Source organism: Erpetoichthys calabaricus, chromosome 12, assembly GCF_900747795.2.
Source record: "Erpetoichthys calabaricus chromosome 12, fErpCal1.3, whole genome shotgun sequence".
In the NCBI taxonomy this organism is placed as follows: domain Eukaryota; kingdom Metazoa; phylum Chordata; class Cladistia; order Polypteriformes; family Polypteridae; genus Erpetoichthys; species Erpetoichthys calabaricus.
Window position 1 is genome coordinate 804,295 of NC_041405.2, and position 27,933 is coordinate 832,227.

The 27,933-nt window shown below is 48.1% G+C and overlaps 2 protein-coding genes across 3 annotated transcripts in view; both read left to right on the forward strand.

Moving 5' to 3' along the window:
- LOC114661616 (uncharacterized) overlaps positions 1–27,933 on the forward strand; it is a 69,243-nt gene that overhangs the window by 37,204 nt on the left and 4,106 nt on the right. The window contains exons 1-7 of one of the 2 annotated variants that reach the window (XM_028814748.2): positions 22,802–22,971; positions 24,207–24,545; positions 24,996–25,274; positions 25,744–25,836; positions 25,959–26,288; positions 26,383–26,682; positions 26,753–27,115. In XM_028814748.2, coding sequence (XP_028670581.2) covers positions 22,926–22,971; positions 24,207–24,545; positions 24,996–25,274; positions 25,744–25,836; positions 25,959–26,288; positions 26,383–26,682; positions 26,753–27,115 — 1,750 coding nt within the window. In that variant the 5' untranslated portion in view covers positions 22,802–22,925. Of the gene's footprint in view, positions 1–22,801; positions 22,972–24,206; positions 24,546–24,995; positions 25,275–25,743; positions 25,837–25,958; positions 26,289–26,382; positions 26,683–26,752; positions 27,116–27,933 lie in introns of those variants that run through there. The other variant, XM_051934748.1, reaches the window with a different exon arrangement.
- Positions 8,796–22,339, forward strand: LOC114661615 (uncharacterized). Its single transcript, XM_028814747.2, has 11 exons — positions 8,796–8,938; positions 10,514–10,852; positions 11,759–12,037; positions 14,077–14,166; positions 15,159–15,524; positions 15,647–15,946; positions 16,021–16,383; positions 17,995–18,348; positions 20,288–20,357; positions 20,949–20,977; positions 22,067–22,339. The coding sequence occupies exons 1-11, from the start codon at positions 8,890–8,892 to the stop codon at positions 22,093–22,095; spliced, it is 2,268 nt and encodes a 755-aa protein (XP_028670580.1). The 5' UTR covers positions 8,796–8,889; the 3' UTR covers positions 22,096–22,339.

Genomic DNA, 27,933 nt, shown 5'->3' on the forward strand with positions numbered 1-27,933 from the left:
GGACTCCACACAGTGCTTGAGGCGGAGACGGCGGTGCCCTCTGCTTTTGTCTGCTCCTTGTTATGTAACACAAGTGCTTATTTAGGCCGGGATCTGCCTTGGAATTTCGTTGTTGTACGTACAGTAAATCGTGACACTGCTTGTTTTGGTGAAGCAATGTTTATAGCACTGAAAATCTTTATTAGGTGGGCAGCCTGTTAAAAGCGGGACATTTTGATATTCTTGAGTTACTTATAGACTGGAATCAGGCCTGTTCCTACCATGTTGCGGTCACCCCAGTAAATCACAGTGTAAGTGATAATAGTCACACCACAAGGAACTTCATTTGTGTCTAGATAATGTTTTGCTTTCCTTGCATGTATTTTATAATTTTAGAGTTAGGAAGATTATGTAAGTTGCAGTGCTCTTCAACCTTTTTAACAAGTGGACTGTTTTTATAAAAGAGGTTCCCATGGAGCATCCATTAAAGTTCAATTGATGACAAGGGTCCCTCATGGGGTGTTAAGTAGCTTGATCAATTTTTCATATACAGAAGAGCAGGCCGCTTCCCGGTTTACCAAGCAGTGGAGCTCTGCAGACCAGCGACAATTCAAAGCCAGCTTTTCACAGAGTAGCAGTAAGCAGTAACAGAACTAATATACTTGCCATGCTTTCCTTTCTAATGTCTATGGACCAGTGCCAGTTCATGGAAAGCTCTGCCTGAAAGCACTGAGAGGAGTGAAATGCTGGTGCACTGGTTCTCTTATGTTTGATCCTAATAATACTTCATAAAGCAGAAAGAGTGCGCTGATTCAAAGGTTTCTGCTCACACCCAGCCAGACTCACTTGAAGATGCCGGACTGGCCTCCCACCAGCCACCAGTGAAGGTGAGTAACTTTCCACTTGTTCATGCAGTCTGCTCATGTTTCATTAGCTTGTATTGGGGATCTGTTTGCTGTCAACGTAGGTGAAAAAAGAGGAAAATATAGAAAACATGCAAGTTGGTGTAACTGCTGTTAAGGATAAATTGAAACATTGAAGTCGCACAGAAATTTTCTTTGTTTTAAGAGACATGAGTTTCATCAATGCTTCTCAGTAAGACAGTTTGAGATTTCAAAACTTTGTACAGGGTGATCTGTTTGAAATATCTCAATGAAAATGGAATTGTCTTGAAAGATTTCCTTGAAGAATAAATGTGCCACATTTGAACACCGAGTTGTTTCATGCAGACAGACAGACTTGAGCTTTGCACATTATGTGCAAACAGAACTGAAAAAGTGGCTGAATCTGATGGTGAGAAACACAAACTTGTGCACAGGAGTGAAAGACCATAATGGTGGTGTCTGTGTTCAACATCTAGAACTGTATTTAGAGAAACACGGAGAAAACGCAACAGGTGACAATAGGCCATAATCACATCAACAAAGGTGTAAAATCTGAGAATTACAGGCACAGTGGGGGCCGAATCAAGAGGTGACCAGAGTCTGATGTGCTTTATGACATATGACAGGCCATTCAGCCCATCTGTGCTCAATGAGTCACTTAAAGTTCTACGCACTCCATCCACAGAGTGTCGGTCTCTTCAACTGGACTTCACACCTTCACTAGTCTGGAACCTGAGGATGCCTCATTTAACTCAGGAGACCCAAGAGGCTGCTGTAGGAAGTAAAAGTGACTGCAGATTTCAAGGAGCTGATGAAGTGAAAGAGAAACTGTGTGATTAGACGTGAAGGACCATAGCAATGGTATTGCCAATTCGTATACATGAAAATAATCAAAAGAAATGTGGAATAAAGCCTATAATTGACACAAACCTGGGCTGACATGGGCTAAATCATGTTGGTGAAGATACATGAGGTCACAGGATACATGAAGTCAACAAGGTCTGGTCTCCTTTAAGAACTTAAGGACAACTTGCACAAGTCATCAACTGAGATCAACATTTCTGAATCACTTCAAGTTGAACACAACACTCCGGTTCTGACTTCACAAGTATGTTGGCCTCCCATGAAGCTGACGCCATGCCCCATGGGCACCATATGGCCAAACTTTGTCTTCTTAATTACCCATCTACAATATCCCCACACTCCTTCACATAATGTGTACTCTCAAGCCCTTGCCACACATCTGTCCAGACACTGGGTGTTGTTTGTTTGGTCTTTTTTGAGAGGTCCTTCTCTATCTTTCTCCCATGGTGTCTGTGAAACCTTGACATTTAATGTCATCTTCGCCTATTCTACCCACACACCTTCATAAGATCTCAGTGCATTTCAGCACAGTGCCCCACAGTCTCAACTCAATGTGTCTCAAAATTCCATAACCTGTACCCCTCTAGCCAGCACCAAGATTTGAGTCATTCATTAAGCCTTCTGATCTCCTCCATCTTATGTGTTTGACATGTGGCACAATGCTCAGTGATTTACTATGAAGAGCTGGCAGCCTGCCTTTGTTTTTCTCTTAATGTGGACATTGACCACTATAGTATATCCGTGCCCACTCTGGCTAGAATTCTATCCACATATATAGAAAGACAACATGCCAAAAATAGACTCCCGGTCACAAGAGCAAATCTCTGTGTCCACCCCTAATAAATTCAGTACAACCCCCAAATCACTATTTCTCTGTATCTGGGGACTTGTTTTGAGGTGACTCATAGGGACATGTCATACCTTCTACTAAGTCAGGTTTATCAGAGACACCCTCCACTTCTGCAAGGTCCTAAAAATGCTTGGACACCTCTAACTCTGGGGTTAATGTCCTAGAAACTGAGCGTCTCTTACTCTGTGACCCACCCGTGTCCTCTTCTGTACACTGGCATATCCTTCTGCTCCACCCTAGGGGTGCAGACTGTCTTTAAAGGACACTGAGACGAGTTCATCTACGTCTCTATACAAAGCAGGCACTTAAGATACCAGTGAGCTGTCATATCTCACAGGGATGGAGAAAATGTTCAGAATCCACACACAGAGCTATTGGTCTCAGATTCTCATACAGCCCACCATTTACATCTGAAAGAGTCATTTGGACTTCGTTAGGTTATGTTAAATTGATAGAAGTATTTTCTTAGTTATGTTAAAATGTTTGCTTCTATATTAGTGCATAGTCAATGGGAAGTTCTGTTATAACCCCAGCAAGTTAAATTGTAACTGGAATATTCAAATTATTTCTTGTCATTCTGACTACCGATGACTTCAGTTTATGACCCCCCTTACAGTTAGTTAAGCATGGATGGCAGTTTGAAATCGTACAGACAGAACACATTGAACGCAATCCTGATCTGTCACTAGCGTATACATTAAAGATTTCTGTTTTGTCCTCACATTAGGAGACTTTTCAAGGTAATAAAGGTATCTATCTATCTATCTATCTATCTATCTATCTATCTATCTATCTATCTATCTATCTATCTATCTATCTATCTATCTATCTATCTATCTATCTATCTATCTATCTATCTATCTAAAAGAGGCAATTTCTCATACAAAGATCCCTTGTCAGAATAAAATAGTGTCTTGTCAAGCAACATCTCTGTGGAAAAATAAACCTGTTGGGGTCCACAGTCTTCAGAAGATGCTATGAGGGGGCAGACCAACAGGGCTGTCCCACAGCCATACGCCACACTTAGGAGTCCATAACTGTAATAAAATACAAAGGTCAGGAGCCACTGAGACTAATGCCTCACGTCATGGCCAGAAGTTGGACAACCTGGGACACTGAAAAGAAAAATAAAATGGTCAAGTGTAGTGGAGAATGGCCAGGATTACTTATTCATAGATGTGACTGCAATACAACAATACAGCAGTACAGCCGAAGTCTACTCAAGGTGCTATATACCAGTATTAAGGCAGCAAGTCTTTGCCCCAAGACCAATGGGACGCCTCCTGCACAAGCTGGCACATCAGTCTGTAGTTTGGGGAAAGCTTAACTTCTTATCTTTGGAATTTCTGAAAGTCCAGCCTCTTCAGATTGTGAGGTACACCTTTGGCTCTTAGCATTAATAATAATAATTCATTACATTTATATAGCGCTTTTCTCAGTACTCAAAGTGCTATCCACACAGGGAGGAACCGGGAAGCGAACCCACAATCTTCCACAGTCTCCTTACTGCAAAGCAGCAGCACTACCACTGCGCCACCTGTAACCCTTCCTAGGTAAATAGTTCATTAAAAACTTTACAAAATTAAAAATTCTTGAAAGTGAAGATCAAATTAAGAACCAAAGTCTGATGGTCAGACTTCCCAGTCCTCCAAATGAGCGCCGCACTAAGTGAAACGATCGCGTGATATGAGAGTGTCTGCTGCCACCTGCTGGTGGGGATTCAAGATAGCACCGTGAGCAGACAGGCGTTCACCTCCCAGAAACGCCTGTCAAATCAACTCAAGTTAGACCCGAGGTTATTGAATTCCATCAGTAACTACTGGAGTCAGTGACAAATATGTAATAAACACTTTAATAAAAAAGTCAAATATCCATCCATCCATCCATTGTCCAACCTGCTGAATCCGAACACAGGGTCATGGGGGTCCGCTGGAGCCAATCCCAGCCAACACAGGGCACAAGGCAGGAATCAATCCTGGGCAGGGTGCCAACCCACTGCAGAAAAAGTCAAATATAACATCCAATAATAGAATATCACATAAATTACACAAGCCCTGTGGTGGGCTGGCACCCTGCCCGGGGTTTGTTCCTGCCTTGTGCCCTGTGTTGGCTGGGATTGGCTCCAACAAACCCCCGTAACCCTGTAGTTAGGATATAGTGGGTTGGATAATGGATGGATAAATTACAAGAAACATTTCCACACTGGAAAATGCCTGGTCAAATACTGCACTTGTGTCGCATTTACATTGTTATTGCGAGAAAAATATGTAACCTTTATGTTACTCGAAAAAAGGAAATTCATTATTACAGCAGAATTTAAATGATGACCTCAGTTAGATTTCGACTTCAACTAAAGGATGGCCCTTGGATATCCGTGACCCTGGGCCTGTCTAGTTCTATGACACCTGTCTGACGGCAGAAGATCAAGCAGATCTTTAATAATGGTGAAGGCCTTCTTCCAGCAGTGGGGTCTCTAAGTGTCTTCAGCTGCTGGCCGCTGTGCTCCTCTGATCTCCTGTGCTGTTTTAAGAGCTCGCTGTTCAGGTTTGGGAGAACTGGCGTACTAAGCTGTGACAGAGCAGGTCAGTGGGCTCTCCATGTCACACCTGTAGATGTTGGTTGACCAGCAGCTTCTGGGCCAGCTCTTCTCTCCTCGGCTGGCTCAATTACTAAAGTTGTTTCTGTGCTTTTAATGCCGTAATGGAGGTGTTAGTAGAGCAAGTGAGATCTTCTGCAATGCTGAAAGCTGGGCACTCTTTCCACAGCTTCCTTCCTGGTCATAGTTGATGCATCTTCTGTCCTTCAAGTTTTACTAAAATCTGTAATGGCTTCTTTCATCTTTTTTTTTGTGTTGAGATGCAAACCACCCCACCAACATCTGCACCTCCGTCCTATTGTCTGCTTCACTGTTGGTAGAGTATCATATTGCTCTCCTTTCCCCTTTTGTATTATTAATGTGTAGCCTTTGTCAGAACACCTCAAATCTCCCAGGCTTACTGTACCACTGTGTATAAGGTATTGTACCATAGGACTTCTCCCCACCTTCCCTTCTACATCTATAACCGCAGACAATTAGGTGTAGTAAAAGACAAGCAGGAGTTAAGTTACACTTTAAACAATGTATTATTGAGAATATTCATAAATAATAGCAACATGCAAAGTACATTTGAATATTGGCAACCATACAACCTGATAAATGGTGATGTGTAGTTTCAGGTGGCACTCAGACTTGTTAGTTACTTAAAATGTCTCCAGTTAAGTCCTCATTTGTGGTCAGCTTTCTTCAGAGCAGGCCGCACGCCTGTCTCAATATGGCTGTGCTCTCCATTGTGTTGTCCTTTCAGTTCATGGTGTGTGAGGTGGTCTTTCATCAGTTTGGTAAGAGTAAGAGAGGTAGGGAGTGAACAAAGTTATAGGTTTTCTGTTCAACCCCTGGAGCCAATAGGACATTGTGGTACTTAAAGGCTTCTGATACAAGCCAATCCCAAACAGCCATACATCAGACCAATGGGGGGACAGAACATCTTCACACCTGCCACCCCCCAAACCACGTGTTAAGGTAAAGAGAGACTTGAGCAGAGAAACACTTGCCAAACTGGTTTGAGGCACTTCACCCCAACTCTGTCATTAAATTCAAAGAGACCCTTTCCGAAAAGGGGGGGTAAACATGAATGCGTCTCCTCACTAATGTAACACTAATAAAGACATACAAAATATTTATCAAGTTGTATGCAACATTTCACATCACAACATTCACCGTTATTGGTGATCCAACCCACCAAGGTTGAGTCACCCGCTAACTGGTTGATGGCATATCTGAAGAGTCAGTGGACACACAGTCAGGGGTGAAGAGGGCATAAAGGAGAGGACTGGGCACACATCCTCGTGCCACGCCAGTGCTCAGAGTTAAGGTGGAGGAGAAATGTGTAGCCGTTCTCACGGTCTGAGGGCGATTGGTCAGGAGTCACATGCACTTGTGTTTAGGCCACAGCTAGAACGTGTAGAAGTCACCTTGCTGGAGATGACCGTGTTGAATGTGGCGCTACCAGCAATAAACACAGGCGTCTTTCTCAAAATGACTTAAAGCAGTGAATGGAACAACAGACATGGCATCCTCAGTTGACCTGTTTGCCTGATAGGAGGAGTAATGCTCTTCATGCGAGCCGTAATCGAACTTTGTAGACACTTTGTAATAACAGGGGTGATGGCAACAAGGATGAGAGTCATCCGGGCTCTTCACCTGCGATTGTTCTGGTGTTGGGACAATGACTGTTGATTTAAGACACAGAGTGCTGGTTGTGACAATGCCAGTCCACCACAGACTCCCTAATCCACATGGAAGTCTTCTGAACCAACACCATCGATAGTTATGACTGAGATGAGCTGACAAATGAGGACAATTCATGGATGATGCCAGAGGATGGGTGGAAAAAGTACTCAAGTGCTTTTATTAAAACCCAGTCAAAACAAAAGTAAAGCCAACAAAAGTGTCAATTGTGCAGTGTTCAAAAAAATCCATAAAAATCCAATAAAAAGTGGGAATAAAAATAAGCAAAATAAATAAATCCGTTAAAAATCCGAGGTTAAAATGCAGACTAAGTCCTCCTGATCTCAGCCCACCTCCTTCTCTTTCTCCCTGGCTCACCCATTGCTCGCGTAGCCGGCGGAGACTCACCAGCCACAAACTTCTTTCGGCTGACCGCCATCTTGGCTGCCTCCAGGCATCACGGCCAGACTATCCGAGGTCGGCTCTCCTCCCTTCTTCCTTTGCGCTCACATGGTCGCACCTCAGAAGCCTAGGGAGGGCACCTGCCTTGCTCGCCACACTCCATCCGAATGTTCAGTGGGGTGATCTAGTCTCCTAGAGCGCCACAGCCAATGTTCCTTCACGGGGCCCCAGCTTGCACTGCTTCCTTCTTCCTGGTGGCCAATTGTCCTGCTTAGACTCCTTTTCACGTCTTTTAACCCCTTTCAATCCTTTTCTTTCATCTCCCATCTTTGATTTCTCCCTCTTTCCTTGTGCCGACCCGTATATATACCCTCACGTCTCCGTGGGCGCAGCGCCTTAATCACATGCCACAGGAAGACAATGAAGCAATTGAGAATGACAGCACCCACACGTGCAGGTGCCACTCACCCCAGCTAGCTCATTAACACCCCTCGGTCGTACAATCGCGCCCACGGAGAACGACACGGCTCTATGGATTTAAAACTGGACCTTTATTTTGAAGCTGCGAACCCGCTACCCCGCACTGGTGAAGACTCCTGCTCTGCACAGGCCTTCCTGAAATGCCAGCAGGTCCCGCTGCTTTATGCACACCAGGCCATGTTTTTGATGTCTTCAACTGTCCAGTTTTGAACTCTGAGTTTGACAAAAGTAAAATGTAAGAAATGTTTTGATTTTTTAAAAATATATTCTTGGTTTAAGTGTGCTGTAGTGGTTAAGTTCAGGGATTTCAAAACCCTGAGTTTGTGGGTTCAAAGCCCACTATTGACACCGTGTGACCCTGAGCGAGTCACTTCACCTGCCTGTGCCCCGTCTGGTAAAACAAAAGAAATGTTGCCAGTTGTGTCTCAGATGTGACGAGTCACCTTGGATGAAGATGGCAGCCTAATAAGTAAATCTACCTCAGGTAACCTGCACGTTATCTAGAGCAGGGGTTCCCACCCAGTCCTTGGGGACCCCCAAACGGTCCCGTTTTTGCTCACTCCCAGCACACTTGTAGCAGGTAATAAGTAACAGGGTACTGAGCCACATAACATCCTTGGACTCATTTAAAACACACATGGGACCCACATGGGCTCCTTACTTGGGATAATGCAGGACAAAAAGGCCAAATCGTTTGAAAATAACAGGAGACGGTTAAGCGTTTAAAATACACAGTCGACATTTCATATAAAGATTCAGCTCACGCTACTGAATTTTCTGAATGACGAAAAAGAGGAGAAATGACGACGAGCTAATTGAACGATGAGATCAGATAATCTATCGGGGTCCATGAGAACGAAGCCAAATGTCCATCATGAACAACAAAAATCAGCCAGCGGACAGGCGCACGGAGACCCCTTTGAAATGGAGCTTAAAAGGAGCAGAAATGAAGTGCGCTGGCACAGCCTGGCAAAATAAAATAAAACGGAAGGCAGCCTCGCCCACTCGACTCGATCTGAGGGACTCAGTCCCGCCGAGCGACCCCCCCCCCCGGTCCCGTGCGCACACACACACACACACACACACACACACACACCCTGCCGTCAGCTGCAGAAAGTGAAACTAAACTGAAACGAAAAGAGCGCGCTGGCTGCGCACCGGCCATGAACTTCGCGCTGGACTTGCTGCTCCTGATCGCGCTGCGGTGCTGGGGTGAGTTTAAGAGACCCTCGGAGACCCCGAAATGAGGTGACGCTGCTCCGGTCAGACGGAGGACCTTACGATATTTGTGATTTGTTGGAAACCCTTCAGACGAGTGTAGGGCGAGTGTCCCGTTAAATGTCCGACATGCAGGGGGTAAGGCAAGTCATGAAATGCCCCCCTTTGTGAAGGTCCAGCTCCTGAGCCGGGCTGGGGTGGGCTCGGTATCGTCCACGCTGCACTTCCTGTAAAGCGCCTTGACGTTCGGGCAGCTGGCACCAAATATGGCGAAGTCAGGGAGCTGGCGATGCTATTTGTGGAACAGGCGGAGCCCCGCGGGTCTGAGATGCCGGACCGTTAAACGTGGCCTTGGAGTTCTTCTGATTTTTATAATATGAGGAGTTGTGAGTCTGACGGTAGAACTTCTAACCAGAAGGAGGTCGCTTTGGCCGCTGGGTGGAGAGTTAAGTGGCTGACCGCCTTGTTGGTTTTACTGTAAAGACGTTCACAGTGACACTCGAAATCAGCTTCTCGTTGTTAATCCGAACTGTCAAGTTAAGAGAGAGATGGCAACATCTAAAACATCAAAGCAGCAGTCCTCTTTATAATCATCGGGTATTCAAGTCCCCTGTGAAGACCACTGGTGGGCTATAGCACCTTGCACTGGCTGCTGCTTTTCCGCGCTGGGCTCCATGTCGTCCTGCTGTCCTGAAGGTCTCCAGAGATCAAACTTGTATGGTTTATTACAAGTTATTTTTGACTGCGATCTCACTCTATAAAAACTTGTCCTTTCCAGGTGACGTCCAGATGAGTCTGTGTCACAGTCAGTCACTTCTGCTTACCAACAGTTTAGGAGTAGATGAAGCCCCTCATGGGGTGGCACGGTGGTGCAGTGGGTAGCGCTGCTGCCTCGCAGTTGGGAGATCTGGGGACCTGGGTTCGCTTTCCGGGTCCTCCCTGCGTGGAGTTTGCATGTTCTCCACGTGTCTGCGTGGGTTTCCTCCCACAGTCCAAAGACATGCAGGTTAGGTGGATTGGCGATTCTACATTGGCCCTAGTGTGCGCTTGGTGTGTGGATGTGCTTGTGTGTGTCCTGCGGTGGGTTGGCACTCTGCCCGAGATTGGTTCCTGCCTTGTGCCCTGTGTTGGCTGGGACTGGCTCCAGCAGACCCCCGTGACCCTGTGTTCGGATTCAGTGGGTTGGAAAACGGATGGATGGATGGATGAAGCCCCTCATACCCCGTGTCCTTGTGTCTGGTCTGATGTCGGTGTAACTGAGCTCAGCACTGCCTCAGTGTTGAATGTTTGGGATCAGAAGAATCAGATTCGTTTTATCACGATGGTTCACCCTCTTATGATTTTGAAATGCTAGTGCAGTATTGTGTGCAGGGGTTCCAGCCTGTCCTTCACATTTTCATGGCTATTGGCTCAGCTGGTATTTGTGTGGAGTTTGCATGTTTTCCTCTAGTCCATGTGATGCTCCTCAAAGGTCAGGACAGGCGTTCAGGTTCACCTCCACGTGAGCCCTGACATGAGACATGGCTGCTCCAACCCTTCTTGTCTGTCTGTCTGTGTGTCTCCCTGCAGGCTCAGACGGCGCCCTCACAGTCTCCACATCAAATCCTTTTCTTTATGTCCTGAGGCATGAAGCCGTCACCCTGCCGTGCTCCTTCTCTGTCACGCCGGGTTCCATTGACCCCAAGAGGCTGACGGTCACCTGGTATCAGTATGACTTCATCGCAGCCAGATTTGTGAATGGAGAGGCCACAGCGAGAACGGAAGCCATCCTGTTTGAAAATGACATCCGAAATGGAAACGCATCTCTGCTGCTCTCGTCTGTCATCAAGAGAGATGAAGGACAGTACAGCTGTGAAGTCAGGCATGGAGGCGAGAGGCAAGAGGTCAACCTGGCACTGACCATAAGAGGTGAGTGGAGATTAAGAAACATCTGAGAAGAGACAGGAGCGGACCAGAGGACTGTGGAGGACAGAGTCACTTTATTAATGTCACCTGTGGCACCACACGTGTCTGCTCAGCCCGTCCTCATCCCCTCTCTTAATGGTCCATCAGCTCCTCTCTGCCCTCATGCTGGTCGGCACACTACCACTCTGTGCCTTCCTGAGGTCCAGCTGTCCCCCTCTGGAGTGTCATGTGTGTGAGACCCTTGTGTTGTCTCAGCCTGTCACTGGAGTACCTGCCTCTCCAGCATCTCCTTGTGGCTCCTCCTTGTCACGGGTGACTGTACACCGGTGTGTCCTCCATTCCTTCTCAGCTTCTTGCTCTTCATTTCCTTTGTCAGTTACACCCAATTTTATTCAATGCGCCGTTCCCAGGTGTCCCCCTTTATCGGCTCCTCCTCAAGTTCACGTGTCCCGCAGACTCTGCTTCATCATATGAGCCTCATAGCTTCATTTGGTGGTCCTGAGCACCTCCCCCACCCTGATGTCTCTCTATTCCTCTTCTCCTTGTTTGACGCTCAGCCTGCCCTTTCCTTTTCTTCCACAGCTCCCATACATTTATCTCTCAACTGAGCTCTGCATTTACTTGGACATTTTTGTCTCCAAAGTCTTCTTATAATCTTTATCTTTCTGTCATCTCACTTCTCCTTCCTCAGTCCCTCATTTATACTCAACGTTCTTCTTGTTTTCATGTTTGGCAGATGGTGGCCTACGAGTCCAGGATGTGCTCCATTTTTACTTTTGTCACGTGTGCAGGTTACGTGACTGAGGCCTAAACCGGTGGCCTTGTTCTTTACAGTCCTGGACCCTAACTGTACCCTCACACCACCTGCTACTTGCTGTTCACACATACTTCACCTTCATGTCTCCGCAGTTCCCCCTGAGGTCCTCATGTATCCAGAACGAGTTCAGCTTCTGTCTGAAAACTCAGTGACCTGCGCGGCCAGGAGTTACTACCCCAAGGTCATCAATTTCAGATGGATGAGGAATGGCCGGCGTGTTAACGAGCTGATCAGCACAACACCGCGGCTCAATCCCGATGGCACCTACAGCTCGGAGAGCGTTTACCACGTCACGCCTTACAGTCGCAATGAGCTCAGCTGTGTGGTGGAGCACGAGGCCCTGGAAAAGCCGCTCATGATGTCTGCCATATGTGAGTAGATGAGGCCACCAGACTGTGTCCCAGAGTTAACAAATTCTCAATCAGTGTTGGTTTAGCTGAGGTGGTGCTCAGAGATGCCACCAGGAGGCCCTGTGACCCCTGACCTGGCCAGTGTGTTGTTCATAGCCTTGTCCATATAGTAGAGCTGCTCCAGTAGGTTTAGACAAGTCATTATAGTGAGAGGTCAGAGAATGGATGGACTGAGACCCCCATTGCCAAACCGATCACACCCACTCAATTCAGTGCCTTGAGCATGGGAAAGGCGCTATATAAATAAAATGTATTATTATTATTATTAAGTGGACTGTGGTGGCCAGGGTCACTAGTGACATGTTGTTGACATCTCGGTGCGCTGGCAACTGAAGTGGGCAGTCGGCTTCCTCCTCCTCCTCTTCCTCCTCCAGTCTCCTCACTGGATCACTTCTCTGGTCCTAATGGTCCACTCTCCATTTACTGTGAGTTCAGGAGGTATTCAGACCCCAAGACTTTAATGCAGTTCAAATTTAATTTTAAATGGGTACATCTGACATTTTTGCCCTTTAATCTGCACTTAACAGTCCATCATGACAAAGTGACAACACGTGTTCAGAAAGGTTTGCAAATTTATTACAAATCAAAAACTGAGATCTCTCCTTCCTAGAAGTATTCAGACCCTTCACTCAGTACTTTGTAGAAGCCCCTTTGGCAGAAGTTCCAACTTTGGGTCTTCTTGGTAAGCCTCCACCTGGATTTGGGCAGTTGACCCTCCCTAGCCCTGTGAGACTGATGGGTAGCGTCTGTAAACGGCCATCTTCAGGTCTCTCCATGCACGTTTCCTGGGGTTTGAGTCTAGGCTTTGGGTGGGCCACTCAAGGACACTCACAGACTTGTCCCCAAAGCCAGTCCAGAGTTGTCTTGGCTGTATGCCTTGGCATGGGTCATTGTTGTAGTGATAGCTGAACTCTCACCCCAGACTGAGGTGGTTTTCTTCAAGGACCTTTCCATATCCTGCTGTATTCCTCCTTCCCTCAGTTCTGTCCTGTTTCACGTGCCTTTCACCCACCATAGGATGATGCTGTCACACCAAAGCTTCACCAGGGGGACGGCGTTAAGCTGCCGATGAGCTGTGCCTAATCTTCAGCAGATGTAGTTCTTGGAGCTCTTCTCAAAGAGCTCATTGTTTGTCTTCCCAGACCTTCCTCAACTCTCATGGTCCTTTATGTGCCATCATACGTCTTTCTCTGGCCCCTCTGCCATAAACACCTGATTGGTTGAGTGCCACTGTGGTGGTTGTCCCTCCATCTCAGCAGAGGACATCTGAAGCTCTGTTAGACTGGCCATTGGGTTCCTGGTTACCTCTTTGGCCATGGCCCCTTTTTGTCCAGTTACTCCGTTTGGTTAGTAAGCCAATTCTAGGAAGAGTCCTGGTGGTCCTAAACCGATTCCATTTCACAATGATTGAGACCACCATGCTCCTGGGAACACTCAAAGCTTTAGATATGAGTTCATCCCCTTGACCTTATCTCTCAGCCTCACCACAGTTTGATGTTCCCTGGACTTCCTGGGCCTGACATACAGTGTGAATTGTCAGACCTCCCATACACAGGTAGATGTGGGTCTTCCTAGATGGCATCCAATCCATTCCGTGGTCCAGAGGTGGACTCCACTCAAGGAGAAGCAAAGCCAGCAGGAGACACCTGAGCACAACTTAATGGGCCAGAGCCAAGGGTCTGGATACTTCTAGGAGTAAGAAATCCTACTTTTTGATTTCTAATAAATTTACAAAACTTCCTGCAAACTTGTGTTCACTTTGTCATTATGGGCATTGAGTGTAGACTGATGGGTAGGAATGACAGGTTTATTCATTTTAAAACTAGATCTACAACCCAAAGTGTGCAGAAAGTGACTTTGTGAATCCGCCATATGTTCTTCACCGTTTCAAGTGACAGCCACCATGGTTTAGTGGGTGACTCTCCTAAGTGGTGGAAGTGCTCGGGTGTCACTCGGCCCTGACCTGCACTCTTTCTCTGTTTGTCTCTAAATAACTGCAGATGTGGGGAGGTCCATTACAGAGGTCATGGCCATTATTGCTGTCATCCTCCTCCTCTTTGTGCCCCTCATTGTCTGCTGGTGGTTCTCAGGTGAGTGTCTCTCCTTCTCCTTCATCTTCTTTCATGGGGTTGTGTGATTTTCTGCTGTTGTCTAAAATGACGAGTGAGATGAACTCTGACCACTCTAAGGGCATCGTAAATAAGGTTTTAAAGACAGCAGTCCAGTTGGAGTGAAAGCACGTGGAGATTTAAAGGTCCAGGTAGGTTTAAGGGTTTAGACTTTTATGATTCTTACTCAGATGTTAGTGGCACCCAATGTGTTAACTGAACCCCTTTTAGCTTTTATAGTAAACACCATCCCAAGGCAGAAGAAGCAAATGAGTAAACAACGTCCAGTTGGATGACAGGCAGGTCCAGGACAGAGGTGAGGACTGAATGGCCGTCTTGTGCCATTCTTGTCCTTTATGGGAAGTCAGACCTTCTGGTCACTTTACTTCCTTGACTTTGTGTTGATGGCGATGGCAGGAGACGCACCTCAAGGTCAGAGTCAGACCTCATCACTCCCTCGTGGTCTCACCTCTCCTCTGAGCCCCAGATGCCCCCCGCCCAGACCTCGGTGGTCATTGACTTGTTCAGGGTCCCCGAGTTTAAGATGACCACGAGTGTTTGATGTCACAGGCTTCACCTGAGCAGTTCCTGCTTTCACGACACTTCGTGTCACTTTAGTCACTGCTCACCTCTTTAGTCCTCTGCCCTAATGTCAGGACAGAACTCGTCACTTTAGTTTTTGTACTTTTAATGTTTCTGTTCATTCGTCTTTACATTTTCAGTTTCTGTTTTCACGTCTAATCTCGTGAGGTTTACTTCAAATGTCTTTGTATTGTGTCTTCTCTTCAGGTGTCACTTCTGCTCATCTCTTTGTGCTTTTGTGTTAACACGAGTGACCCTTAGGACACTCACATGGATGCTGCGTGTCCATCTCAGTGGCACTCAAACTCTCCCGTTATTCAGCTCACTCAGACTCTAAGGGCTCCATTGTGACTTTGTACCTAATGCTTTCTCTTTCTCTCATCATATTTTAGTGTCCTTGTCCCCTCTTGTCCCTGTAACATTAGTCCAGGGTGAGCAGGGGGCAGTTCAGTTCACCCTCAAAGGCTGGACACTCCAAAATGTCACTTTCAGATGCTCTGTAAAAGACAAGGAGGTCAGATCTCATGATAAAAAAAGTGACTGTGAGGGTGGGCTATCTGTGGACAACAAGGACCCTGCTAACTACACCCTGGAAAGAGGCCTAGTAAAGAAAGTCATCTGTCTGAAGGAGACCCCCGTTACCCTGTGGTTTTTAGTAAATAGAGCAGACCACCAGGGGGCAGTGCTTAGGTGTCGGGCGACTCACAGGCACACGAAGAGGAGTGTGGAGCGGTCGGTGACATTGGGACAGGTGTGTGGTAAGTGGTGGGGTTTGGCTGCCCGGGTCAGTTCCTGCCCCTTTCGTCTTCTGCGGTTCCTTCTCGTTCTCATGTATCACAGTTGCTTGCTGACCAATGTTTCTTGTGATCCTGGTTTCCAGTTCGTCCTCGACTCTCAGAAATCGAGAATGTCACAGAGAACTCTGACACTGAAGTGAAGCTCCAGATTACAGCCGAGGACTTTCACCCACGAGACATCAGCTTCACATGGACCGTGGGAGAAGAGAGAGGGACCACCGAAACACCTGAGATGATAGAAAACCCCAATGGGACATTCAGCACTAGGAGCATCTGCTCCGTCCCATTCCCTCAGATTCAGACTCCTAGATTTAAGATCTTTGTGGAGGTTGATCACATTTCAATGGCAAAGACACAGAAGGTGGCCACTGGTGACACCCCAGGTAAAGCTCAGAAGCTCAAAGTGCAAACTCATGCCAGTCAGCCAGAATCAATTTAACCTGTTGGCATCTTTCAGGTATCGACGGGTGCCCCCTGCTGGCTGACATTGAAGTGGTCGAGTTTTCAGAGGTGGGTCAGCCCTGCACTCTCAGCTGCACCATCTCCAAGTTCTTTCCCAGCGCAATCACCGTGACCTGGCTGAGGGTTGGAGCAGAGAGTGGACATCAGGCTGTCACTGCAGGGTCACCGGAGTGGAACGCCACAGTGACCACAAGCAGCCCAGAGAAGCAGAATAACGCCTATGAGGCGACCTCCGAGGTCCACTTCACTCCTAAAAGCCTCCGTGAACTGCAGGAAACAGCCTACATCTGCAGGGTGGAACATGTGACACTCAGGAAGAAGACCATTGAGAAGAAGTCCACAAAGCTGAAGTTAAAAGGTGAGTCCAGCTATCCCATCATTTGTGTAGTTGTCATATTTGTAGTGTCACTTTTATATAGGACTGTCCTCCCTCCAGTTATCTTTGTCTCCTAGAGGTGTCACAATTCCAGGGTGGCCTGATGGTTCTGAATGGTGCCACCTCAAGGAGTGAAAGATGGACCTCCCTTGCCCTGCAGATGAGGCAGCCTCTAAATTGCAACATCGCCCACCCGCATGTTTAATGTCAGTTGGGGTCCATCCCAGTCCTCCACACTAGTGTGCTCCTGGACTGTTAGAGTCCTAGTGGAGTCTGATTTGGGAACATCTGCTCTGTCTAAACATGAGGGGACCAGGATGAGCTGTCATGACCAGTCTGCTGGTGTGGGTGGCACGTCTTAGACTGGGCTTGAAGGAGGCTCTGTGTTTAAGATGTGGCCTGGCTGGCTGGCTGAACTGCTGATGGAGCCCGTTGGGCTGTTAAAAGTGGCCATCAAGGTCCATTAGAGCTCAGATGGATTATAAGAGATATTCAGGTCAATGTGATGATGATGGTAAGAGGGCCAAGGCTGCATATTGGTATCTGAATTCCTCAGTTTCCTCAGTTCCTCAGAGAACTCTTGTCACTTCTCAAGGAACTGAGCAACTGAGGAATATTTCAGCCAGGCTTCACTCCACCATGCCCGCTGTGCTGGAAGCCATTAACCAACTGACGTCAATAAACCAGAACATGTTTTGGCCAACATAAAAAGACAACTTGAAGCAGAGTCTGGTTCTTCTGACATCACTGGAGCACTTGACTGCACTCATATTACAATAAAGAACCTGCCATTGTTAACCCCAAGCTGTGACATTCCATTAACGTGTGAGGCCATCTGTGATGCCAAGATGAGGCAGACAAATGTGGCTTCATTGATTTATTTTGAGACAAAGGAGGATTGGCCCATAACTTGCTGAAGGTGCAAAATGGCTGGCTGGACCCTCAGTGTTTCACATGGCACAATCATTGTAACTGCAGTCATGTCATTGCATGTGCCAGGTGACAGTTCCTATCTGCTCATACGCTGGCACCTTCTGCCTTTTCCCTTTACAGAGGGGAGGCGCTCTAATGGCGCACATGCTGTAGTTGTGGAGTGCCCGTCTCAAATGGAGGTGCCGTTGCCCATGTGTGTCAGGTGGGTGGCTGCTCAAACAGCCAATGAAGGACTGCAGTGTCCGGATGCCACATGTAGGAGGCTGACTGGCGTAGTCCATTTATGGCTGCTTCAGGATTTCAGCCAGGCATGGTGTTCACTGACACACATTTCTAAGATGACTTATAGAAGTACAGTGCGTAGAACGTCATGTTTTAAAATCAGATTTTGTTTTTTCAACTCTCAAATCCATGTAGTTTTATAAATGAGACCCCAGGACTCAGAACAACCCACCGTGGGACCCAATATAAGCCACCTTAGGTCAGTTATGGAACACTAAGATAAAAAGCCACTAAATACAATCAAGGATGTTTATCTGTGAGTGAAACGTCACGACCAGCTAATCCTGACATGACAGCCAGCCACTGGCTCTCTACCCCTCGTCACTCTGGCACCGCCCTTCCCAGTGTCATGGCGTCTGCCGTCTCCTTTCATTGCAGGTTACCAGAAAGAACCCAAGCTCTCCGATTTACAGATCTTCTTCACGGAGCTCAGTCAGCCATGCACTCTGTCCTGCACCATCACAGACTTCTACCCCCAGGAGATCAAGGTGACCTGGCTGAAAAGGGACACGAATGGGCAGACATATGAGGCGGAGACAGGAGAGTGGAAAGCCACCAGCGCCCACTATGGTCCGTCCATGAGAAGGAACACCTTTGATTTGGTCAGTCAGGTGGAATTCCTCCCCAGAGACCTGACTGAACTCGAGGACGTGGAGTTCATCTGCAGGGTGGAGCACTCAGCTATAAAGGGGGGATTCCTTGAGAAGAACTCTTCAAGGGTCCACCTCCCAGGTAAGACGGCCAATGGTCACTTTCATATACTGAGGGATTGGATAAGAGAGGTGGCCTCACTGTGCCTAAACTGACCAATGCATTGTGGTATTGGAGGGGCTGAATTCTTATGTTTCTCTCCGGTTTCAAATTCTGGCCTCACAGTTACCTCCAGTCTCCTGACAGACATCCAGTCGCACGCTTTAATCTCTTAAACAGCCACTTAAATGGACATCCACCGGCTCTGGGGGTCCATGTCACCTCCAAATGCTTTTGTGCACTTCCTGATGGCACCTTGTAGATGTGACCCTGGAGTTTGAAGCTTTCTCTCTACCAGGACCCCAGACAGGTAGACTCATGGGACAGGCCCAGAAGGGCTCATCCATGAATTCCACACAGCCGCTCATCATCCCAGCCCACTCTTTGATTAGAAGGTCGTGAGATTGCAGCTTATCTCACTATCATCAGACACCAGGTAGGAACCAACCCTGGAGAAGAAGTCATTTGATTTGTGACCTCGTCACACCAACCCTCCGTCACTCTCAATGGGCCAAGCTCAAGAAAACTGAGACAGGGAATGACAGAACAGGGAATTCAAGTCAGGCCTCTGGAGCTGTGAGGCAGCAGTTTCAGTTTCCACCCTCCACAGAATTCATTTTTATGTAACTGTTTGTTGAAGCAAAAAATATTAATTTATGGACATCTAGAAACGTGTAAACAGCTCACTAAATTGAGGATTAAAAAGTCAACGAGCGAAGACTTGGGACTGTAAATCGCTACTCGCTATCTACTATAGCACCTGATACAGGGGCTGGTGTGACTGATGTCTCTGCTTTCACTCAAAAAATATCAAAAAGGTCTGAAAAACCACAAACTCCAGGCCGGGGCCACACTGTGGTGTCAATTTACAGATTAGGCCTCACCCTGATAGCCTAACCCCAAACTCAGAAGGCAGGCCTTTAACCTGCATGTGGCCAAAGCTGGGCCTAGGGCTATTCAAGCTCTCAATAAAGGAGGGGAAACCCTCAACCTCTGGTCGAAAGGACCAACAAAAGAAAGTTTAAATGTGATCAAAAATTGTTTATTAAAGATTCTTGAGTTAAATCACAAAAAGATCAAGTTAAGACAACAGCAGCAAACAAATCAGAAACAGAACGTGAAAGACAATGCAGTGCCAAAGCCAGAAAATCCAAATGAGAGGCGCAGAATCACAAAACAAAAATCTGAATCAAAAATACAAAGCCAAAGCCGTGGTGACCTCAGCAGCTTTGTCTTTTATAGTGTCACAATAATTGACAAAGAGTCCAAAGAAGGTTTGGGGCAGCCACCAGTATATTATATCCTGGCTGCAAACTAGGATTAGATGTTGAACAGTTGTGTACTGATCAGAGTCCAAAACAGAAATGTGGGCATAGAGGACAGATGGCGGCTTTAAACGCCAGCATAGGAATGACGTTAAAAAGGACAGAATCAGGAGGGTCCTCGTCCATAGGCTTGGACCTGGATGTGACGTCATCAAAGGGCCCAGAAATGGAAGTGAAGTCACCAAAGGGCCCAGAACTGTAAGTGACGTCATCAGGACCAGGCAGAACGGTCTGCAGAGAAAGCTAGAAAACGTAACACTGCACCACCCGCTGGTCTGGCGTGGAATTACGCTCGGTCAGGCCATTTAGATGGCTCCCATGTGCATGTGTGTGACAAAACTTAATAAACAACAGAGTAGTGTGGAAAAATCACATGAGCTAAATGTGACAAAGTCAAACGAGAAACAAAAAGAGAATTCACAGCATAACAATACAAACAATCAACCAGGCTACTTGGAAACAGGACGACCTGATCAGCGGTACTGACAAAAGAATACAGGTGGGCTACAGAAGTGTGTGAGGAAAATGAGCACAAGTGGCCCCCAAATCTGTAACCTCAGACCCTCAGACTCACTGATTTTCTGTTTGCCTTTCAGGTTGGCTTCTGGTCCAGCAAACAAAGAACACTGGAAGAACAGCGGGATATCCGGAAAAGAAGGACAAGGGGTAAAACAGCTAGGACTGGGGGTCCAGCGCCTCCTATAGGGGCAGTTCAGTTTGAGGAGAAGAGTGCAGGTGTCCATCTGACCCGGGACCCTCCATGAAGAGGAGCAGGCAAACACACACACACACACATATATATATATATATATATATATATATATACTGTATGTATTGAGCAGGTTGGGAGCAGGCGCTGATTAAAGCTCGTTGCCGCACCCGCCACACAATAAACCACCTGGACTGGGATGTGAGGGCAGGGGGTGACACCCCAACAGCACACTGAACAGCGTGAGGTTCTTTACAGGGGCTGGGGTGCCAATCCTGCCGCCAAAACCCCAGTTTTCCCCTATATATATACGTATATATAGATATATAGATATAGCTGGCACCCTGCCCGGGGTTTGTTTCCTGCCTTGTGCCCTGTGTTGGCTGGAATTGGGTCCAGCAGACCCCTGTGACCCTGTAGTTAGGATATAGCGGGTTGGATAATGACTGGATTATTATTATTATTGGCAGTAGTATTATTATTATTATCATTCAGTATTAATCTTTAGTGTAAAGTGAAGGCCTCACTGATCTGCTTTGTCTTGGCAGGTTCACCTCCACGCTGAAATTGGGGTCTGGTAAGTACAACTGCCTCCGTTTTCTCCTCCCTATCAACATGGGTGGGCTTGGTTCAGGTCTCTCGTGTTGGACACCAAGGTGGGACATCGCTGGACTTTAAGAGATAATACAGCAGGCCGCACATCCAGTCTGTGACCCCAGTCAGAAAGCCCCTTTACTAAATCATATCTGCACGTTGACGTCGTTCCTTGACCCCCAGTCCAGTCTGAGGTCCTCATTGACTACAAACCCCTGTAAGATGCTCAAGATTTATGGAGACATGAAACCCACCCACTGTTAGGAACATGGAAGTCTCAAGGCACTGCAACAAAAAGTCCACACAAGTGGAAGGATCCGTCAACCATTGGCTTTGGGGCAAACCAAGAATCTTTATAAATAAAAGATTTATTCATCAAAAATGCTCTTCTTAACAAAACATCTTCAAAGGGTACAAAGGCACAAAAGGGGGGTCCAAAACAACAGGCCACTTCTAGGAAAGCCACTCCAGTAGGGGGTCAAAATGCTGAGAAAAAGGGTCCAAAAAATCACGAAAACCTACCAACCCCCAGGAGGACCCCTCTGCACCACAAGCACATCTAGGGGTCCGCTTGTTTATTCAGCCTTATAGGTCTGAGGGCGGACCCTTGACAGACATGGACAGGTGGCCCCGCCCCTTGGGGAACCGCCCACAAAATTCAAGGACCAGGCCACAGCGGCACAGCGATAGCACGATACACCAAACTGATACAAAGCACAGAACTAAACTGCCAACGTAAAGACATTAAGGATCAAAACTAAACAACAGGGACATTAAAGTGGAATGTGGACCCCTGCTGAAACAAAACCCCCCACCAGACACATAAACACCAAATCCACTTTGTCTTTCCTTTCTGCTGGACGTGTCCACTGCTGGTTTTCGTTGCTAATTCTCCCACAATGTGGCTGAGATGAACAGAAGAGCCAGCAGGAGTCAGTAAAGCCCACCCAGCAATGAGGCATGGTGCCCACTGCTAAGAAGTGATGCCAATCACTTTAGGAGAAGCCCTGCACTGGTGCACATGCAGAGGGGTCCTCATCACCCACATGTTCACTTTGCTCTTCTCTTTCAGGTGCGTGTCAGGTGAGTGCCACTGCCTAGGGGTCTGCCACCCCCAGCCCTACTTCGCCAGGCAGAGGAAACTACAAGTGTGCAGCTTCAGGACCCCGATGCACCCCAGCTTGTCAACATGACAGAACACGGTGACAGAAACAGACAGGGATCTGAAGACTCCAGCTTTAGCCCACCATTGCCATCACCACCGCGGTCCTGCAGACAATAACAATGCTAAGAGAATGAAATCTCGTGTATCAGCAGTGCACATCAATAAAGCCATTTTACAATATCGTGGCTGAAGTCGCTTTCATGGATTCCAACCCAAGTGGTCTGAAGATGTGTGTTAGATGTGGGGGTCTGCGGCGATGTGCGTATTCCTCAGTCACATCCACATTTGTTTGCCCTTTGTATTTTTAGATTGGTGGTTTTCTAAATGGGTGTCGACTTATCACTGTGGCACCCTGAGACATGGAGGGGGTGACAGAAGTGAGTCAAGCAGTCGGTGCTCCTTTCCCTGGTGACTGTCACTTGCTCCGCTCTTATTTTTTAAGCATTCGTGCAACACGCGACAAGTGAACAATCAACTGACAAGAAAATGTAAAGTCAGTGGTCTCATCTGAGTCTGACCGACCATAACAGCAGGGCTGAGTCCAACGAGCGGACAGACAGACGGAGAGGTCACAAGGCAGACCCTCATCAAATGTGCCCCGGTGAAAGTGAATCTTTAACACGCCGTTCTGGGGTCCACCGCTCTGCTCCGTCGGACCTCCACCCTGGTCTTCTGGCCAGAGCCCACCTCCCGCATACTGTAGGCGGATATCTGAACTTTCTCGCGTTATCCCGAAAGCGAAAGCACTGCTCCTGTCCGGCGGGGTATGGAGATGGTGGGTCTGCTGCTCCTGGTCGCGCTGCTCAGCCCAGGTGAGTTTAACGGACCGATTCGGTCAGAACAGCCCGCGAAGTGCTCCGGTCAGAGCGCCCGTTAACGGAGTGACTTCACACTTTCTGTATGTGAACTTTGAGAGTCGCCTTTGACGGGGGTCCTCCAGCGTGACTGTCGCGTTAAACGACGGCCATTCGGTGTCTATCCGCTCCTTCGCTCACACCCGGTACCGTCAGCGAGTCCCGCCCGCTCCAGTTTCTCCACTTTCACCGAAGCGCCCCGACGCCCGAGCAGCGCTCGCCGGCCCAGCAGAGGACACCAAACATGGTGAAGTTATGCGGCTGACAGGAAAGGAGGGGCTGACCGGCGGACCCCCTGTGGTCGCTGAGACCTCCAGCCGTTAACACGCTCAGTCCCGCACTCAGTTTAACGGCACTTTAACGGGGCTGAAGCAGCAGGAGACGTGTATTGCTGTCCCGTTTCCAGGGTACGGTGGCAGTCTGACCCACACGCGACATGTCGCCACTGCCACTCGTTCGCAGTGCGCTATTTATGTGCACAGGCATTTATTAACACGACCGTGACGCATGTCAAACGGCATGTCCCCGTTAAACCTCAACAATGATTTGAAAGTGAAACATTTTACAAGTTGCTGGTGAGTTTTACACCCGCACGCTAATTAAAAGTAAATCACAGAAATAATTCAACAGCCCGCCTGATTGTGGCAGTATGGCATTCTGTCTCAGTTTCTAATCGGTAGAACAGCGCGGTGGCACAGCTGTCATTGCTGTCCTTCTCCAGTCTAAGCACTTAGCTGCTTTCTGTGTGCCATTTGCATGTGTGGCGGCACGGTGGCACAGTGGGTAGCGCGCAGTTGGGAGACCTGGGGACCTGGGTTCGCCTCCCTGGTCCTCCGTGCGTGGAGTTTGCATGTTCTCCCCGTGTCTGCGTGGGTTTCCTCCCATAGTCCAAAGACATGCAGGTTAGGTGGATTGGCGATCCTAAATTGTCCCTAGTGTGTGTGTGTGTGTGTGTGTGTGTGTGTGCCCTGTGGTGGGCTGGCGCCCTGCCCGGGGTTTATTCCCTGCCTTGCACCCTGTGTTGGCTGACCCTGTGGTTGGGATATAGCGGGTTGGATAATGGATGGATGGTTTGCATGTGTTCTCTGTGTCTACCTGACAAGTCAGAAGATCCGCTGACATTCACTTCCAGATGAGCCGTGACATGCGACATGGCTGCTCCTCTTCTCATCTGTCTGTCTGTCTGTCTGCAGGCTCAGATGGCGTCCCGAGGGCCTACACGTCACATTTAACTGTTGTCGCTGTGAGGAATGAAGCCATCATCCTGCAGTGCATGTTCTCGGTCACTCCGGGACCCATTGACCCCAAAAGGGTGGATGTCACCTGGTATCAGTATGGCTTCCCAGTGGCCATGTTTCAGAATGGAGTGGCCTTGGAGAGACATGACGCCTATCTGTCTGAAAGTGACATCAGGCAAGGAAACGCGTCCCTGCTACTGAAGCCCGTCGCCAAGAGAGATGAAGGACAGTACGAATGTGAAATCGCCCACGGTGGGAAGAAACATATGGTCAGTATGTCTCTGACCGTCAGAGGTGAGTGGGGCTAAGAGGGGGTCTGGAAAGGGGGACAGAAATAATGTAGAGAAGAGCTGCTTTGTTAACGGCGCTGCGTCATTCTGCACCTCCCTGATCTGTCTGGAGGTCACATCTGACCCTCAGCTGTCCACTGGGGTGAATGCCCCCTTCTGTAAAGGAGATTTCAGCTTAGTAATCACCTACTGGGTTACGCCAACTTACAAGAAGAAAAACTCCCCCTGGAAGAAACGTCTTTACTTAAACCCGTCCTCTGGTAATGCCAGGCCCTGTTGACTGGACGGTGTCATGGCGCGTCACTTTACCTCTAGAGGTGTGGCTCCCTTATGGATTTCACATGTATTCTAACGTGTGGCGCACGTACAGCGCTGAGCAGTCAGTCCTGTCCCTGAGCGTTACGCCGCACCACCCACTGCCATTAACACAAACTTTACTGTCATGTCTCCGCAGTTCCCCCCAAAGTCGTCGTTTTTCCAGAACGGGTTCAGCTGCTGACTGAAAACTCAGTGACGTGCGCGGCCAGGAGCTTCTACCCCAAGGCCATCAGTTTCACTTGGATGAGAAACGGCCATCCTGTGAAAGAAATGAACAGTACAACACCTCAAATCAATCGGGACGGCACATACAACTCGGAGAGCGTCTACCGCTTCACAGCCAGAAGTCGGGATGAGCTGAGCTGTGTGGTGGAGCACGAGGCCCTGGAGCAGCCGCTCAGGAGATTCATCACCTGTGAGTAGACGAGCTTGTGGGCTGCAAATCCTAAATTACAGAAGTGCTTAGAGGTCCCATCAGGAGACCTGTGACCCCTTTGTGTTCAGGGTCATGTCCTACGCGGCCTGGCCTGCTCCCTTCTGGTAGGATGGCTCATTATAATGAAAGCTGGTAGATGGCTCCTTCACAGGACCCTCATCTCATTTTCGACGTTTTTAGAACATTTTTCATGTACGTCAATTAACTCTTTTGCTGCCGATGTCACCACTCCGCCGTTCTGACATTTTGTTCACTGTCATTTGGTGAGGTTTTGTGATGGCTGTCGCCATGTTGTTGGCCATTGCTGGTCACATGTTGTCTATTTAGCACTTCACTCTGTCCTGTGGTGACCACCGAGGTGTAATGAGCGATTCTCCAAAATGGTGAACTGTATGATGGCATTCTGCACTGACCTGCTTTCTCTTCTACCGTCTCTTAAAACCTTCAGATTTGGGGCGGACCGTTGCAGAGATGATGACTGTCATCATTCCAGTGCTCCTCGTCTTCATCGTTCTTCTCCTTGTATGTTGGTGGTCCTCAGGTGAGAGCTTCTCCTTCTTCTTTGGCGGCTATGGTGGGCCCTCGCACGGCTCGGGTCAGTCACACTTTTAAGGTCTCCAGCTCAGGTTCGTATTCAACATGCTCTCTGTCCTCATGTTTCAGTGCTCCTGTCACCTCTTGCCCAATCAAAAGTAAATAATGTCGAGGGGGAACAAGCAGAGATTCAATGCACCCTCAAAAGCTGGACACTCACACTGGTCACTCTGCAATGGTTTCTGAATAGCCAGAAGATCTCATTGGACCAAAAGGGCCCCCCAGCTTACACCCTGAAGGGAGACACAGAAGAGAAAGGCAACCGTCTGAAGAAGACCACCATCCTGCTGTTCACGGCAAGTAGAAAGGACCATGCGGAGGCTGAGCTTAGGTGTCGGGCCACACACCGGCTCACCAGGAGGAGCGTGGAGCGCTCAGTCATGTTGGGACAAGTGTACGGTAAGTGGAGGTCCATGCATGTGTGCCTCTCATCGCCCACCAGGGTGTGTCAATGCCAGCCACTGACTGGTGTCTCTTCTGTTCTGTTCTCCAGCTCGCCCTCAGCTCTCAGATATTGAGAACATCTCTGAATACTCGGACGCCGATGTGAAGCTCCAGATTACAGCTGAGGAGTTCTACCCTCGAGACATCGGTTTCACATGGACCCTTGGAGAAGAGAGGGGGACCACCGAAATGCCTGAGATAATAGACAACCCCGACGGGACATTCAGCGCTAGGAGCATCTGCTCAGTCCCGCTGTCTTGGGTTCAGATGGCCGGATTCAGGGTCTCTGTAGAAGTCGATCACATTTCACAGGGAAAGCTACTGAGGACGGCCACCGGCGACACCCCAGGTAACACCAGTGAGCTCAGAAGTTCAAAGTTCAGACTGCTGACTCTGATTTACCTGTCAACATCTTTCAGGTATCGATGGGCGTCCCCTGCTGTCTGACATTCAGGTGGTCAGGTTTACAAAGCTGGGTGAGCCCTGCAACCTGAGCTGCACCGTCTCCAGGTTCTTCCCCAGTGCTGTCACGGTCACCTGGCTGAGAGCTAAAGCAGAGGGTGGACATCAGCCTGTCACTGCAGGGTCACCTCATTGGACAGCCACAGTGAACAGACCCACCCCGGAGAAGAGGAATAACATCTATGAGGTGACCTCCGAGGTCCAGTTTACACCTAAACAACTGTCTGAGTTTGAGGAGATGACTTACATCTGCAGGGTGGGTCACATGACCCTCATGGGGCAGCCCATCGAGAAGACGGCCGGAAATCTGGAGTTAGAAGGTGAGACTAGTGACCCCTTTTCTTTTATTTGCACTGCTATTTTTACACAGGCGTGTCTGGACCACCTGTCCACTTGAGCTGGATGTGCCAAAGCAGGTATATTGGGGTAAAAGTAAAGGCGTCAGTGCCGGCCTGAAGGGGGCGCTGATATACCGCATTCTATTAACACAAGGGAAGCCCACTGCAGTGTGTTTGAGGCGGCCCACTTGGGCCATTGGAACACAAATGAAATGAAAATGACACTCATGTTAATGGACGTCCAAGTTGAGGTTTGAATTCTGTTATGAGTGACATGACGGACGACTGGCGACTTCAGCACTCGGTGGCCCCTCTTTGTGAGTTTGTGTGGTCGACCACTTCACGGCTCAGCTGCTGTTGCTGCTTCCCCTTCACAAAAAGCGCATTTACAGATCCAGCAGAGCAGAAATGTCACATACTGACTTGTGGCATCCTATGACAGTGCTACGTTTAATGTCACCCCATGTTTGTCAAGGTGCTTGGTTTGATGTCTCTGTTAACAGCTGACCTCAATAATATGGAGGGGTATCAATGTACATTTGGCCAAATGGTGCATTTTATTCACTTGAATGCTGCATCTTATCTAAATAATGCGACATTATACACCACACAAATGTAAATATCATGAGCTGTGACCAGTAGGGGGCACCACTGAGCCCGTAAACCCTCAGACACAACTACATGGCACAGTCCTGGGGTCAAACACAAGACACCTTCACAGACCTCCAGATCCACTATAAAATGCTTTCTTGTCTCTTTCCACATCTCCCTTGTTGTCTCATCTGCTCTCCTCCTCGCTC

Coding starts and splice junctions, on each gene's coding strand:
- LOC114661615 (XM_028814747.2), top strand. CDS start 8,890: ATGAACTTCGCGCTGGACTTGCTGCTCCTGATCGCGCTGCGGTGCTGG. Junction 8,939..10,513: donor GATCGCGCTGCGGTGCTGGG/GTGAGTTTAAGA, acceptor GTCTCCCTGCAG/GCTCAGACGGCGCCCTCACA. Junction 18,349..20,287: donor TTCAAGGGTCCACCTCCCAG/GTAAGACGGCCA, acceptor TTTGCCTTTCAG/GTTGGCTTCTGGTCCAGCAA.